At 39.5% G+C, this 16,482-nt stretch overlaps 1 protein-coding gene across 1 annotated transcript in view; it reads left to right on the forward strand.

Moving 5' to 3' along the window:
• The window catches only part of Sacm1l (SAC1 like phosphatidylinositide phosphatase), a 62,982-nt gene that overhangs the window by 24,841 nt on the left and 21,659 nt on the right, over positions 1–16,482 (forward strand). The window contains exons 6-11 of the mRNA XM_029481841.1: positions 4,733–4,792; positions 5,846–5,879; positions 11,835–11,936; positions 14,355–14,440; positions 15,421–15,507; positions 15,959–16,027. Coding sequence (XP_029337701.1) covers positions 4,733–4,792; positions 5,846–5,879; positions 11,835–11,936; positions 14,355–14,440; positions 15,421–15,507; positions 15,959–16,027 — 438 coding nt within the window. The remainder of the gene's footprint in view (positions 1–4,732; positions 4,793–5,845; positions 5,880–11,834; positions 11,937–14,354; positions 14,441–15,420; positions 15,508–15,958; positions 16,028–16,482) is intronic.

Below are 16,482 nucleotides of genomic sequence, written 5' to 3' on the forward strand. Positions count from 1 at the left end.
GGGAAGAGTGTAGCCACCCGCGGCCACATGAACTGGGTTCCTGAGTGGGAGGCCAGAGCTGTAAGGGAGGAAACCAAGAGGCAAGAGACCAAGACAGTTTTCTGATCAAGGCCCAGTGTTTATTTACTAAGAGTCTGTGCTTATAAAGGGGGAAAGCCTACTTCCCGCTGATCTACTCTTGATACCTGTTGCCAGCCTGTAAGCAATTAGGCTGACGGCACTAGTTTGGCAGTAAGGTGTCAATTGCCAGTTTGCTGGCTGTCACTGGAATTTCTCAAGAAGGCGGCTCAACCTGTCAGCAGGTAGCAGCTCTTGGAGAAGGGCAGAGGCTGGTGACAGAACAATAAAACCATTTAGGTTGAAAGGCTCCGCCCCAGGTGGTCTCATTCACAGTGGCAGCAAGGTCTGAATCAGCCTGCTCAAGGCTGGGGGAGGCTACAGAAGAGCTTTCAGTGAACTTAGAGAGGTACTAGAACAAGCATGCACAAGCAGAGGTGACTGCCACTGGAGACAAGGGTCAAACCTTAGTGGGATCCTGTAGGAAGGAGAGTGATTCTGTCTGGTAGTGCCAGGGACAGCTCCACCAAGGAAGGTTACCTGGAGCTGAGGCTTATCATTAGATGATCATGGGTGAGGGAGGCTTTTGGCAAGGGAGTAAATAGTACCCTAAGTTGTAGGAGCTAGAACCTATTTCTTCTATGACAGAAAGGGAATTTTTAAAAAATATTTTTGTTTTTTCTTTTGGACAAGATCTCATAATATAGCTCTGGCTGCCCTGGAATTCAACTACTAGACCAGGCTGGCCTCAAACTCACAGAGATCTACCTGCCTCTGCTTCCTGAGTACTGGAGTTAAAGATGTGTGCTGCTATACCCAGCTAGGGATATTTTTTAAAGCTAAATAAAAATGTCACTTACAGAGAGCAATAAAACTGATAATTAAAACTTTATCTTCAGATAACAAAAAATTTATGTTGAATGGTCAGTGTTTTTTTCATAGAACTAAGGATTTATCTTTGGTTTGGTTCCTGGACTATATTTTTCCAACTGTTATCCTTTCAGCTCAGCTTCCTAAGACTTTGATCCTTATAAAGCCACGTGGCAGTCCTCCACTTGCTGCTCCCACGTATAATTCAACAGTGATTTTGTTTAGTGCTGTGCTTGTTATCAAGTCGCATTCCAAATAATGTGACATTTCAGAAATGGCAAGTTATTACTTACATTTCACTGCGTATAAAACATTTAGTTCTATAATCATACTGTTATGCAATGATAACAATTAAGTAGGGTAGTACAAACTAATTGGGAACACACACACTAAAAGACATGATACTCTACCAGTCATTATCCCATAGGTCATTCCCTATGGAATGCGGCTCAGCAAAGTGCTCTCTACTTAGTCCATTTGTCAAGCTGAGTAAACCGGGTACCTCTATATTTGTGAGATTGTGAGACTGCCAGAGGGAGGTCAGACCTTTAAGTAGTAGCCTGATCTCCAGAGAGACCAAGAGAAGATATGGCTCTGAGGTGACTGTCACTGAAGAACTAACTGAGCAGATAGCAGAAAGGACATGTGTAGAATGTCCTTTCTTTACCTCCAAAGACAAGCAGGAGTGGACAAGATGGAGGCCAAATAGCTATGCAGTAGCTATATTGGGTCAAGTGTTGTCCTTGGGTGGCAATAGTGGAGACAGAGAAATGAGTGTAGACTCTTAGTTAGGGTGTCTATTGCTGTGAAGAGACATCATGACCAAGGCAACTTTTATAAAAGACAACATTTCATTGGGGCTGGCTTACACATTCAGAGGTTCAGTCCATTATCATCAAGGCAGGAAGCATGACAGTATCCAGGCAGGCATGGCAATGGAGGAGATGAAAGTTCTACATCTTATTCCAAAGAGACCCAGAAGACTATGTCCCACATGGCTAGGAGGAGAGTCTCAAAGCCCACCTCCATAGTGACACACTTCCTCCACCAAGGCCATGCTTACTCCAACAAGGGCGCACTTCCTAATAGTGTCACTCCCTGGGCCAAGCATATTCAAAGCACCACATTCCACTCCCTGGCTTCCATAGGCTTGTTAAAACACATGAGTTTATGGGGGTCAATCTAAACATAGCATTATGCAAAATGCATTTAGTCCAACTTTCAAGGTCCTCATAGTCTATAGCAGTCTCAACAATATTAAAAATCCAAAGATCAAAGTTTCTTCTGACGTTCATTCAATCACGTAGTTATAATCTTGTATAAAGTCAAAATGAAAAAGCAGATCCCATACCTCAAACATTACAGGATATGCATTACCATTCCAAAATATCATAGTGAGAAAATACTGGACCAAAGAAGACCAAAATCCAGCTGGGCAAACTCCAGACTTTGCATCTCCGTGTCTGATGTCAAAGTGTTGTTCAGATCTCCAACTCCTTTCATCCTTGGTGACTGCTGTTGGCAGATGTGGCATTCAGCAGCAACAAACTTCATTCTCTGGTTTCACTCCCTGTTGGTAGCTTGTTTCCCACGGCTCTGGCATCTTTAACATCTTAGGACCTCCAAGGCAACTTGAACTTTACAGCTTCTTGTTCCAGTGTCTGGGATCCATACATGATCTTCTGGGCTCCTCCACAGGGCTTGGGTCACTTCAGCTCTGCCCTCTGTAGCACTCTAGGCTCTGGTTGAATCCACTCCACTGCTGCTGCTTTTCTTGGTGATCATCCCTTGGTACTGGCATCTCCAATTTGCTGGAGTTTTCTGCTGCAACCAGGTGTCTCCAGTAGCCTCTCATAGGTTCTCTAATGGTGCCAAGCCTCAACTTCTTTGCAAGACCCCTTCAGTCTTAAGCAGTCAAATGCAAATGAGGCTGTACCTTTATCAGTGTCCTTCCCTGGCTTCTCATAGTGCCATCCCTCAGCTGCTCTCCATGATCACTTAATGCCTTCAAAACCAGTACCACCTAGTTGATTCCTAGATATTACCAAGTCCAGCTGCAGCAGGAGGTACAACCTTGACTATCTTTGGAACACAGCTTCTTTGTATTCTCAGAAAACATTTCCCAGAAGATTTCACCTCTGTGATGCTGGTCTCTTCTTACTCACTGCTAATTTCTTAGCTTCAGCTAACTAACATCAGTTGTCCCGGTAGTCCCTTCCATTCTTGACTAGAAATCCAGAGCCACATGGATGAAGCTGCTGAGTTCTGCTGTTTGCTGGGGCTGAAACATGGTCCACTTGTTCTATTACATTTCTGTTTCCCAACTCCTTCACTTGCTCTGTAGATTAATCTTGAACTCAGAGATCTGCATGGCTCTCTCCTGAATGCTGGGATTAAGGATGTGTATCACCACGCCTGAACCTACCTTGCTCTGTACCAGTTTGGCCTTGAACTCCAGTCTGCTTGCCTCTGTCCTGAGATTAAAGGTGTATACTATCATGCCTGGACCTAAGCTTTTCATGGCCACTATTTCTCAGGATCTGGATCAAAAGCCTGTGTCTTCCAGTTTCAAGATCTGGATCACAAGTGTGCCCTCCATTTCTGGATTGTAGTTCATTCTATAGTAAAAGTCCAAACTATTCCTTGTTCAACTGAAAGCACAGACATTAAGTGTAGCTAGGTGAGATCGTGCACTGAGATCACCACCCCCTTGATATGTTTATCTCCTGGAACATAGGACTTGGCTTTATTCTACTTCCTGGTCTCCTTTATTACGTGAAGCATACATTTTGTTTTTTTTTTAAGCTTGTTACACTTGATCAAAATTTTCTTCATGAGAGTAACCCAGAGGACAAAGTTTATGCTGGGTGTTTCTGAGACTTCCTTAGTCAGTGCAGTTAGTCTGAATCTCTTCACCTTAGCCTCAGACAGGCTTTTCAGAAAGGGCAAAAAGCAGCCACATTCTTCACCAGTGTCACAAAAATAGTCTCTAGGTCATATATTGACATTCTTCTCCTCTGAAACTTCTTAAGTCAAGCCCCCCATTTCAAATCATCCTTAGCAGCAATGTCTTCCATATCATACTAGGATGGCCCATCAAGCCCCACTTAAAGCATTCCACCACTTTCCAAATCCAAAGTCCCCAAATCCACATTCTTCCTAACAAAATCATGATCAGACCTATCGCAGCAATCCTCTAGTCTCTGGTACCAACTTCTGTCTTAGGGTTTCCATTGCCATGAAGAGTCACCATGGCCCAGGAAACTCTTATGAAGGACATTTGATTGGGACTCGCTTACACATTTAGAGGTTCAGCCCATTATCATCAAGGCAGGAAATGTGGCAGCCAGTGTCCAAGCAGACACAGTGGTGGAGGAGCTGAAAGTTCTACATCAAAGGGAACCAGAAGACTGTCCCACGTGGCTAGGAGGAGAATCTCAAAGTCCACCCTCACAGTGACACACACTTCCTCCAACAAGTGCATGCCTGCTCCAAAAAGGCCACACTTCCTAATAGTGCCACTCCCTGGGCCAAGCATATTCAAACCACCACAGACTCTGAAAGAGATTTAGCTTTTGGTCAGTGATTACCTAGCGAGGTGGGAGAGGATACCCAGAGTGTCCGTGCGCTCTAATGCAGATAGGAACGGGGGAGGAGGAGCAGATTTGAAGTGAGATGTGTTTTGTTGGGGCCTGTCAGAGAAAATCATATTAGTGACCAGTGGAGGCATTGATGGGTGTCATTTTCTAACTTAGAACACTTCTGTTGTTGGAGATATTTCATTAAATTTCAAAACTTCTCTCAGGCAGATCAGCGGTTTGTATGGAACGGGCATCTGCTCAGGGAACTGTCTGCTCAGCCAGAGGTAATGTACTCCAATTCAACTCTGCTTCCTTGTCCTAATACATGTTTAAATGTGTACTATAAAATGACTGAGCACTCACTAGGGAGTGGGTAAATAATACTAATCTAACGCAACTTTAACACACACACTTGACCATAATTTTGCCCTCTCTTTCAGTTCTCTGTAGAAGTCTAATCTTCTGTTGTGACAAGATGTCTGAGAAGTATTTAGGCTCAGGGGTTTCAGAACTTTCAGTTCATTGTCTGGTGACTCCTTTGCCTGTTTGTCCTTTAGTTGAGAGAACATGCCAGGGAGCATATTGATGGAGCATTTGCTCACCTGATGGTAACCAGTCATCAGAGGGGAATAGGCTAGTGTACACATGCCTATATACAGGCTAGCTTTTAATGACCATCTTTCCTTCCATTAGGCTGTACCTTCTAAGTTCCAAGAGCTTGTCTGGCCAGCTGCCAAGGTTTTAAAACATAACCTTTTAGGGACACTTAAGGTACAAACCATGATACTTATGAAAGGAAGCCTTAAATGAAAAACATTGCTTTCTCTAAGACAACTACAATATGGCTTGAAAACACAGATTTAGATTACTCCAAATTCTATATTTCAATATGGAAGCAGTTTCATGAAGTTTTTATAGTTTTGCAGTACAGTGAAAGTCATTGGTGTGTACATCAAAGCGGGAGTTAGAGCAGAATGGCTAGGGACATTTCCTTAACTTTAGAAGTTACATATGTTCTCACCGCATGGCTGTTTGTGTGTGGTGCCTGAGTGTAAATCTGTTTTACATGGCGCTGCTGGTTTATTATTTAAGGTGTGCTAAATTTTATTTGTTTGCTTGGTTGGTTGGTTGGTTGGTTGGTTGGTTGGTTGGTTGGTTTTTCGAGACAGGGTTTCTTTATGTAGACTTGGCTGTCCTGGAACTAGCCCTGTATTCCAGCTCGCCACAAATTCATAGAAGTCTGCCTCCTGATTGCTAGGAATAAAGGCATGTGCGACTACCACATGGTTGGTTGGTTGGTGGGTTGATTCTAAATACATTGTATATCTTCTTTTTAGGTCCATCGGTTTGCTCTTCCAGTGTTGCATGGCTGTATCCTTATCTGAAAAATTTGCACCTTAGTTTTTATAGTCTTTGTTTAAATTTTATTTTACATGTTTAAATGTTAAAAATGTTTAAATTTTAAGACAGATGCAGAGTCCCAGATGTGATGTGGGATGAATACTTCAGTATTATTAGATATTGATGTGACTGTACAAATGTAAAACTTAGCACAGATGTAAACACCTCCTCCCCTTTTTAGATTTTTGTTCTCTGCAGAGTAAATTACCATTTTTGTTCAAGAGTTTAGGGGCTGATGGCTTTAAAAGAAAGGTGTATACTGCATCTTGTTCTTTGGAGTTACCTTGTAGCAGTGAATTACACAAGAGTAGAGTGAACCTACTTAAATGATGCCTTTCCTTAGTGTTAAAAGAAATCAGATTAAGACTACAGTCATCACCAACTTGAGAAGATGGAAACTTTTAAATTATCATTTGAAGAATGATAAAAATATGAAAGCAGAATATAACGGATATCACTTGGGGAAAATTAAAGTGTAATATAAAACAAATGTTAGTTATCTAGTTGTAGATTCATTTTAAGAACACATTCTAATCAGAGCTATCATAATAAAGGAGGAACTGGCAGTGAATAAATAGGCTGCTGAAGTTGCAGTGTGTGCAGATGAGTGGTACAGTCAGCACCCTGTGTATGAGTTAGCACCTTTGTGTCCAGTACAGTGATGAGGGTCATTGGCCTAGCAGTCAGGTTTATTTGTCTGTTATGCTACCATAAATTTATATTCATTCCTCTGTGACCGTCTGTCTGTCTGTCTATCTATCTCTGTATCTATTTATTTATTTTTTGGGTTTTCAAGATGAGGTTTCTCTGTGTAAAAGTCCTAGCTGTCTTGGAACTCGCTTGTAGACCAGGCTGGCCTTGAACTCACAGAGTTCACAGAGGCAACCTGTTCCTGCCTCCCAGGTTCTGGGATTAAAGGTGTGTGCCACCACTGCCTGGCAGATTTTTTTGTTGTTGTTTTGTTTGTTTCATTTTGTCGTTTTTTGCAGATTTTTATATTATTAAGAAAAGTAATGGAGAAGATATTTTTCATAGTTACAGGGAAATGAAAAAATGAAAAAACTCTCAGGGTAAAAGCTCTTGTTCATTCTGTTGTCTTCATCCCCGATTAAGCTGTCTCCCCTTTCCCTCCCCTCCCCTTCTCTGCCCCTTGCTCTCTCCTTTCTTCCCTTCTGCCCTTTGCCCTCCCCTTTTTGTCCTTTCACCTCCTCTTTCCCTCTGCTCCTCTTTCCCTCTCCTTCCTCCCTTTCCCTTCCCTATCTTCCCTCCCTTCCTTTCACCTGCCCTTCTGTATCTCCTTTCCTTCCTCTCTACTTCCTCACTTTCCCTTCCCCATCTCCCCTCCCCCCATCTCCCTTCCCCTCCTTTCTCTTATATAGGTCTCATGTATTCCATACTGACCCCGAACTCCATATGTAGCCAAGTATGGCTTTGAACCTCTGATCCTCGTGTCTCTACCGCCCAAGTGCTAGGATTACAAGCCTTCTGCATGCCAGACAAGTATATTCTAGGATTACAAGCCTTCTGCATGCCAGACAAGTATGTTCTACATCTCCAGCCTTACTTCTACCCTACCCTCCACCCAGTTGTTAAAAGTTCTCCTAAGAACATAAGAATACAATAAGAACAGATGTGTTTTAAGTAGTTTTTCAAGGATTTGGGCCAATTGTTTCTACTTTGTTTTTAAAATGATATTATGAATAGACAAATAATAATCAAAAAGATCATAGGGTTGTTTTCTAGATTGCTTTATAAATAGCTTACCTATTTAGTGTTGAGTTTAAAGCTTAAAATGGAGTTTTGTTTAATGTCATTTGTTAACAAGGAATGTATTTCTAGGTTTCATATTTACAGAGAGACCAACAAGCACATCTGAGTGGAGTGTGCTGTAGACAGGGAGAGATGTGTTTATGAGGAACTTAATTCAGACCATGGAAGGATTGTAACTCTCACCTCCCATGTGAGTAGAGGTTTTGTAGAGGACTGGTGTAATAAGCCAGCACCACTGTGTTATAGCAGTAGACCGGGTGTGAACAATGCACGAGACAGGGTCGTGTCAGTGAGAGGAAGGCTTCAGTGTTGTCAGGTAGGTAACTTTGGAAAACTGAGCTTACTGGGTTGCTAATTATATAGCATATGACAGATATTGGTGTAACTGTGAGGTTCTTATCATGTTAAGTGGAAGGAAATCATCGTTGAGATGGGGAAGTCTGAAGTAGGGAAAGAGAAGAGTATCATTTATTTGTTAAGCTCAGCATTTCTGTAGAAGGGCAAATGAAGATGAGGGAGGATCCAGATTAATAGAACTGGAGATGAGGAAAGGGTTTACACTAGAGACATAGTTTCTTTTTGAATATGTGTATGGCGGTGCATATTCATGTTGTATCTATAGAATTCAAAGGACAACTTTAGGTACCAGGTTTGTTGTTTCCACTATGTGGGTCCTGGGGATGGAGCTCATGTTGTTTAGCTTAGTAGTAAGTATCTTAATCCATTTGAGTCACCTTTCTGGCCTTACAGGTATAAATCTGTTTTGTTTTGTTTTTTTTTAGGTTTTTCGAGACAGGGTTTCTCTGTATAGCCCTGGCTGTCCTGGCACTCACTTTGTAGACCAGGCTGGCCTCGAACTCAGAAATCCGCCTGCCTCTGCCTCCCGAGTGCTGGGATTAAAGGCGTGCGCCACCACGCCCGGCTCACAGGTATAAATCTGTAGGTGGTCAGGGTAGATAGCCAGCCTGCCTGCCTGCCTTCCTTCCTTCCTTCCTTCCTTCCTTCCTTCCTTCCTTCCTTCCTTCCTTCCATTTTTTTCCCCTTCCTTCCAACATCAGTTTAGTTTGTGTGTGCGTTGGAGATCAGAGAACGACTTTCAGGAGTCTGTTCTCCTACCTTGTAGGTTCCAGGGATTGATTAAACTTGGGTCCTCAGGCTTGGCTCTTTATCCACTGAGCCATCTCATCAGCCCTTAGATGGCATTTCAGTCCATGAAATGAGATGAAATTAGTAAAGGGAGATAGAAATGTAGATAGAAAATCAGCCCAGAGAAAGAGAGTGTACCATCAGCATAGTGAGAAAATGCTAGAGCCATGTACTGTAGGCCTCAGGATAAAGATCTTCTAGAAATGAACCACAGTGGGTGAATGGGAAGGGCAGATTGTAGAGTCGCTCCAAGCTTTGTGCAGATACAGCATAGGCCAGTGAGGGGAAGGAGAAGCAAGTCAGAGCAGTATCCTGGAAGCAAGTGAAGACAGTGTTTCCAGGAACAGTGACAGCTGCTGAGGCATGCGAGTGGTTAAATACGACTGCTCAGGAAGGAGAGTTTGTGCTGTTTCTGTCTTCCTTCTCCAAATGAGGAAATTAACAAATTCTGCTAAGAAAGGTTTTAGAGAAGTTGGGAATTGTAAACAGATACTGGAGTAAGGCTGACTGTGGTAGTAAAGAATTCTGGTGTAGCTGTGGGTTCAGTGGGTAATATGTTCTAGGAGCATATAGGCCTTTTATTTTTAGTGAAGTATGAAGCAGTGTTGTAAGCTATGAAGTGGTGGAAATTGAGTGTGTGGGATGGGCCTCCTGGGGTAGGTGGGCCTGGTTCTAACGCTTGACAAAAAATAGTGAATTCTTTCATTTTCAAAAGTTATCTCATTTTGATATGTGTTTGTGCATGCATACATACTTATTTTTTTCCTTTTGTTTTTTTTTTAATTTTTATTTTTTTTACATACTTATTTTGTAATCAGGAAAATGAGTCATAAAGTCAGTCAATCCCGTTTTCTGCCAGCTTTAGCTCTCAGCAGGCTAATGTATTGGTTTATGTTTGTGCCTTGTTTCAAAATAGCTACCTTGGGCAAGCAAGTGAAATATGGTCCTGGAATCTTCACTGGTTTTGTGACTTTTGGAGAATAACTTGGGAGCTTGAGGAGCCATCAGTGAGTGTGATGGTGACAGACAGCAGGAATGGATCATCAGCAGTTACCATTGATCTCTTAGAATTTGTGAAAGCTTCTTGTATAAATTCCTAATGCATTCACAGCAGCCTGCTATAACAAAATAGTGAGCTCCACAGAGAATTATGGCTTTGTGGTCTGGTCCTTTTCAGATTACACACAACTCTGAAGAGGAATAAGTTGTTGCTTTTGATGACTCTGGGAACTTATGGGGAGTAATGACAGGTTTAGAAGGTTAGGATGTACTATCATTTTCATAAAACTCAAAAGGAAGGTTTTTTGTTTGTTTTTTAGGTAAGAGTTATAGGTACAGAAACTAGAAAGGTGGGAGAATGGTTGTCACAAGCTTGTTCAAAGTTGTTATTTCTAGACAAATTCAGCTGGCTAGAATGGGAAAAAGTGGGTAAATTGAGACTTGGTTGTATTATGAAGTTGAATGGCAGGCTCACAGATTCTTAAAGATTTATTTATTTTATGTATATGAATACACTGTAGCTATTATCAGATGGTGGATATAATTTGATCCATGTTCACATGCTTACACAAAGGGATGTTTGTTGAAACTCTGGTTATGACAGCCTAAGCCAGAAATAACCAAAGCCAACTTGCATGTCTGTCAACAGCAGAACAGACGAATAAAGTAGTATATTCTTTCTGCTGTGTTGCATGTTTGTATTCTCAGTCCCATGTAGACAGAGAGGAAAGGTTAACAGTTTGAAGCCAGGCTGAGTCATAGTGAGACTTCGTCTCTAATAGAGACCCCCTTCCCCAGACACACAGACACACAAAACCAACCAGTAGTATATTTATGCAGAGGATAATTAAATGCTGTAGTAGTGAATCAGCCTCAGAAACTTACAGAGCATGAGAGGCCACAGGAGTACCTACAGTGTAATATTCACACATACAAATGTTCTTACAACAAGGTAAGAAGTGTTCAGACTAAATAGACTGTTCAGTGGTAAAATGACAGCCAAGCGGAGGAATGCAGTGAGTGCCCACCTCTCAGTGGCAGCAAGAATCAGACGAAGAGAGCTCAGCATGCTTCAGAGAGGCATTGTGTACAAAGATTTGATTTTGATTAAGTACATTTGACTTAAAAGCCACCATTTTAGTCAGTTTCAATTGTACAATTCAGTGACTAGTGTTGAAGGAAAGGTTTGGAGAAATTCCAGGCTGACCTGAACTCTGCTTCTGAATATGATCTTGAACCTTGTACTTCTAAGTGCTGAGATCACATGAATGCATCATTACATGTGGGTTATATCATGCTGGGGATCAGACCCAGGTTTTCATGCGTGCTGGAAAGCACACTACTGTATTATATTTTTCTTTACATTAGTCTTTTTCCAGTTTTAGGTGCACTTTTTACATTCCAGGGAAAAAGCAGTTATAATTTGTTTCTAGATTAATATTTTGATCTGCAGATCTTGATATACATATACATGCAAATCTACATATATACGTACAATTATATATATAATATATTTCATATTTTTCTTTAACTACAATAGCTTGGTTTTTTTTTCCTTCATTTAATTTTTAAGTTTTACTTTTTGCAGTGCAAAGGATTGAACCCAGGGCTGAGCTATGCTCCTAGCTCGTGTTCTATTTTCCATTTCTTATTTGAAGATTAATTTCTTTCAGATTCTTGGTTTTCGTTCAGAATTGGGTTTTACTTATATCATTGATACTTAGTTTTATGCTTTTAGAAAATAGTTGAAGATACCAGGGAAAGGAGGCAATTAAATAGAAAACACTAGAGACGTTTTTAAATATTCTGTCCACATGTCAGTGTAGGAGAACTGAGTTGACAGATTTCACAGTTGGAGATTTCAGGGTTTTGAAGTGGTCATGAAGAACCACAAAGACTTGCATATTCTGTCTTTTTTTTTTCCCTCCTAAAGACAATCCATTCCTAGTAAGTAGATTTGAATTGATTCTGGAAATATTTCTATGTTACATTTTTCTTAATATAGTTAAGTTATTACTATGCACTCATGTTCTATTAATGGAAAATATTTTGATTGGATTCTCATCTCCCGAAGGAGTTGTTTCAGAGCTGGTGTTCGTTATTATGTGAGAGGTAAGAATTGTTTCCTATCAGCCTGATTGGGCCATACCTGATATGGTTTAATGCTTGTCTTAAATGACTTACCCATGACCTTTTATATCTTGTGTTATTTGATGCCCCTGCTAACATCCTCTCTCGCTGTAATTAGTATGTCTTCTGTGCTTCTTTTCAGCTACTATAATTACTTTGCAAATGTTAACATGGCTCGTGGGCTGTTAACTGTATAAGAACAGCTGCTTATTAGGAGTCTGAAAGTATACTGATATTCTGTAATATACACTCACACCAGATAGGATTTCTCTTACTATTCTTGGTTTCATTGCATGTATAAGGATAGCCATTTTACTTCATGATGTCAGTTTGTAAAATATTTTTTACATTTTGAGTATTTTGTAGGCTCTGCACTAAAAGTATGCTAATTGCTCAAACCAAACTACTTTGATGTGTGTTAGAGTCACTGTGATCATGAAGACTCCCCAGCATTTGTGTTGCTTTCAACCACACTGTATTAAAATAAAGTCGTATTCAACAAAAAACTGTAATTTTGAGCCCAGAAAGTTATATAGAGAATATCTTGTTAATCTTATTACAGATGCTATAGCGACATTAAAAAGCCACTAAGAATGGTCTCAGCCAAGGAGTTAGTATCTCCTTGACTACATTTTCTTGGATTGTTAAGCATTGAATACATATTTAAAATATGAATTTTATTTTTAAACTGAAAATTTCCATTTAATCTGCTTGGTTCTTTGGGATTTTGTTGTCTTGTTTTCTTTCTTATCATTGTTGTTTTTTCTTTCAAGACAGGGTTTCTTTCTGTGTGTAGCTTTTGAGTGTCGTGAACTTGATTTGTAGACAAAGTTGTTCTCAAACTCACAGAGCTCTACCTGTCTCTGTCTTCTGAGTGCTAGGATTAAAGATCCGGCCTTCTGCCTGGTTCTTACTCCTCTGTCAGATAACCAGATACTAGTTTCTTATTTATATAACTCTATAACTTTTAAAATTAATTAAAACTATTAGATTAATATGTTTTCTTCCTTTTATATAGACAGTGGTTATATTTTATCTGTGTTTTCCTACATGTTGTTTCTTTTAAAAAAACCAACTTTGGAACTTTAATATACTTTGGAAGCTTTTTCATAATGGTATTTCCCTCTTTCCTCTCTTCCAGTTCTTTCTCTTTTCAAAATAATTGATAACAAGAAGCTTGTTCCTTAATGAGAATTATGGAAGGTATCTTAGTCAGTGTTCTATTGCTGTGGAGAGACACCATGACCACAGCAATTCTTATAAAAAGAAAACACTTAATTGGGGCTTGCTTACAGTTTCAAAGGTTTAGTCTATTACCTCATGGTGGCATGCAGTCAGACGTGGTACTGGAGAAGTAGTTGAGGGTTCTACATTCAGATTAACAGGCAGCAGAAGAAGGGAGACACTGGGACTGGCGTGGGCTTTTGAAATCCCAAAGCTTCTCTTCTCCTCTCCTCAAGTGACACACTTTTCTCTTAAGTCCATACCTACTCCGCCAAGGTCATACCTTCTCCCTTTCAAGTAGTTCTACTCCTTAATAGCCTATGGGGAGCACTTCTCATTCAGAACACCACAGAAAAACAAATGTAATCCCGTGCTTCTGAAAGTAATTTAGCATAACACCATTGCCAATGTAGCTCAGTAAATTTGCTTCCTTCTGATCATCTACTAATGCATAGCTACAGGTATACTAATAATGATAACTCAAAGTGTTTTCTTTGGAAAATATGTCAGAGAAAAAAGGATGTTTTAAATATTGGGGAGTTGAAAATTTATTGATTTCTTTCTGGTAATTTCTTTCTTTTTGGAAATCTGGGTCAGGGCTACCTTGAAAATTGGTTTTGCTTATATAACAAGCTAATAAGGAAATACTTCAGGTACCAAAAATGCCTAACCAGTGAAGAGTCTCTGGTAATTAAATTGCTTTTCAAACTAGGTTTCGTGGACATATTCATGGTCATGGATGTTTAGGATCATACACAATTTTTTATTTGATATTTAATATCTTCTAGAAGTACTCTGTATTACAACTAAATACTGTTGATGGAATGAGCCACATTTTCATTTAGTGTTATGTTATTATAAAGTATAATCACAAGAAATGATAGTTTTAAGTTTTTAAAATAGGATTTGTAGGCATACTTGTCTTTCTTTTCTTCAAAAGGGAGTGTTTTGAGGATATTTATAGTAAGAAAAATATCAACAAGCTTCCTGTTTATATAAATAAATCTTGACTACTCTTTAAGCCTATTTGAGTTTCTTTTAGTTTTCTGATAATGTACTAACCATTTGTTTGAACTTGTATAAGTACTTATCCATTAATGTGAACTTAGTTGATAATTCTTAAGTTATCTTGAGTTAATGACTTTTTTTATATATTGCTTTTGTACCAAATATTAGGAATTGATTCTGAAGGCCATGCAGCTAACTTTGTAGAAACAGAGCAGATTGTGCACTACAGCGGGAACAGGGCTTCATTTGTCCAGGCAAGTGTCTGTGTCTGATGCTCATCCAGTTGCCTTTTCTACTCATCTTCATTTTCTGTTATGGTGAATGTTCTTATTCCCCGTTCTTTTTTCCTTCTCTTCCTCCTCCTTCTCTTCCCCTCTCCAGGTGTTTTGGATCAGGGTCTCATGTAGCACGGACTGACCTTAAACTTACTATATAACTAGTTATATGACTTTGAACCCCTGATCCTTCTGCCTCCATGTCCCCAAAGCTGGGATTGCATGTATTTACTGTCAGGCCAGTCTTCCTTCTTTCTTAAGTACTAACTTCATGTACAGTATAGAAAAAGTTCAGTTAATAAATGGGTTGGCTATTAATCTGGCACTGTCTTTGGAGAAGAAAGTATCAGGTTTATGGAACTTTAGCAGTGGAGCAGTGTAAGCCTATAGACTACCTAGGGTGAAGACGATGGAACGAGCTGGCAGTGTGCACTTGGCTTTACCTGCCTTACTCAGTCCTACTCACCGGTTGCCTCTGGTGAAGCTGTGCAGTGTTGCCTACTCCAGAGTCAGTGGCTAAGCAAATCCAGATCGGCAAAAATACATACTTTGAGAATGAGTAAAGCAGTTTTCTATTTATTCGTATTGCCAAACTATATAATGTATATATAACTTGTTAATTTTTACTGCTAGATAAATATTTGTTTTAGAACTGTGTAATACACAGAACTTTCTGATATACGAGCACCATGTGTGTAACACTGGGAAGGGAAAGTGCTTTTTAAGCCTATTTTCATAAAACAAGAACTGTATGTACATATGTATGTAGGTACGTATGTATGTATGTATGTATGTATGTATGTATGTATGTATCGAGGGAGGGTCTCTATGTTGTCCTGTAGCTGCTAGATTTGTTGTTTTTCTTTGCAAAGCTATTAATATGTGTTCTGCTTTCAATAATTAGATTGAGAAAACTAGTTTATGTATCTTTCTTTTCACATTTCTTTCTTTTCTTTCAGACTCGAGGATCAATACCTATTTTCTGGTCACAGAGACCAAATCTAAAGTACAAACCACATCCACAGATCAGCAAAGTAGCAAATCATGTATGTATCTTCTTGAAATTTTCACTGGTTAAAATAGAACTTAAGTTGCTTCTGGAACATATATTTGTTTCTCACAAGTCAGAATTTAACATCTTCGAGGCCCTTCTCCTGGGCCTCAGGAGCATGTTACAAGTGCTAGAATGAGACTCACTGAGCCTCATGACAGATGGGCACTTGGGAGATCTCAGTGAAGTCTGTAGAATGGAGTGTGTCTGTCAGAAGTTGTCTTCAGAACTCAGATAGTGACACTGTGTGTAGCATACAGTGGCTGTAACAGCCAGTTAACTTACCCCTGGTGTTTCCAGCATCCAGAAGGTACAGTCCTCAGCCTGGCGTTCCTGTGAGTATAGACATGAGGTGGTTAAGGATGTGTTTTTTATTTTTTGTTTTTTAAAAAAGCAAATAATCATATTATATAGTTTAATAAACTATATACTTTTTTCTTTTCTAGATGGATGGTTTCCAGAGGCATTTTGATTCACAAGTAATTATTTATGGAAAGCAAGTAATAATTAATCTGGTAAGTTTGAATGTTTTTGGGGGTGGGCAACAAAATAAAACTTTTTAATTAACAAAAAATTAATTTTAAATTAATGCTTCTATAACTTTTTATTGTACCAAACAGAAACTCTGATCCCAGTAACTAGTCTTTCTTTTGCCGTCCTCCCCTAGCTCCCCGCGCGCAACTCCTTTTACTTTACTCTCCAATACTTCTGAATTTGTCTATTTTTATGTTTCTCATACATATAGAATCATATAATATTTGCCCTGTGTATTTTACTTGTTTCATTTAGTATAACATTTTAAAGATTCATCCATGTTTTTCAGAATTGTATTATTTTAAAGACTGAGTAATATCTTACTGTAGGCATATGAGACTTTTACCTATTCATGAATTAACAGACATTTGCTTTATCTCTACCTTTGGTTTTTATGAACGAGTTAAAGAAAAGTGGTACTAATTCTTTTTTTTTT

Source organism: Mus caroli, chromosome 9 (assembly GCF_900094665.2).
Source record: "Mus caroli chromosome 9, CAROLI_EIJ_v1.1, whole genome shotgun sequence".
Lineage (NCBI taxonomy): Eukaryota > Metazoa > Chordata > Mammalia > Rodentia > Muridae > Mus > Mus caroli.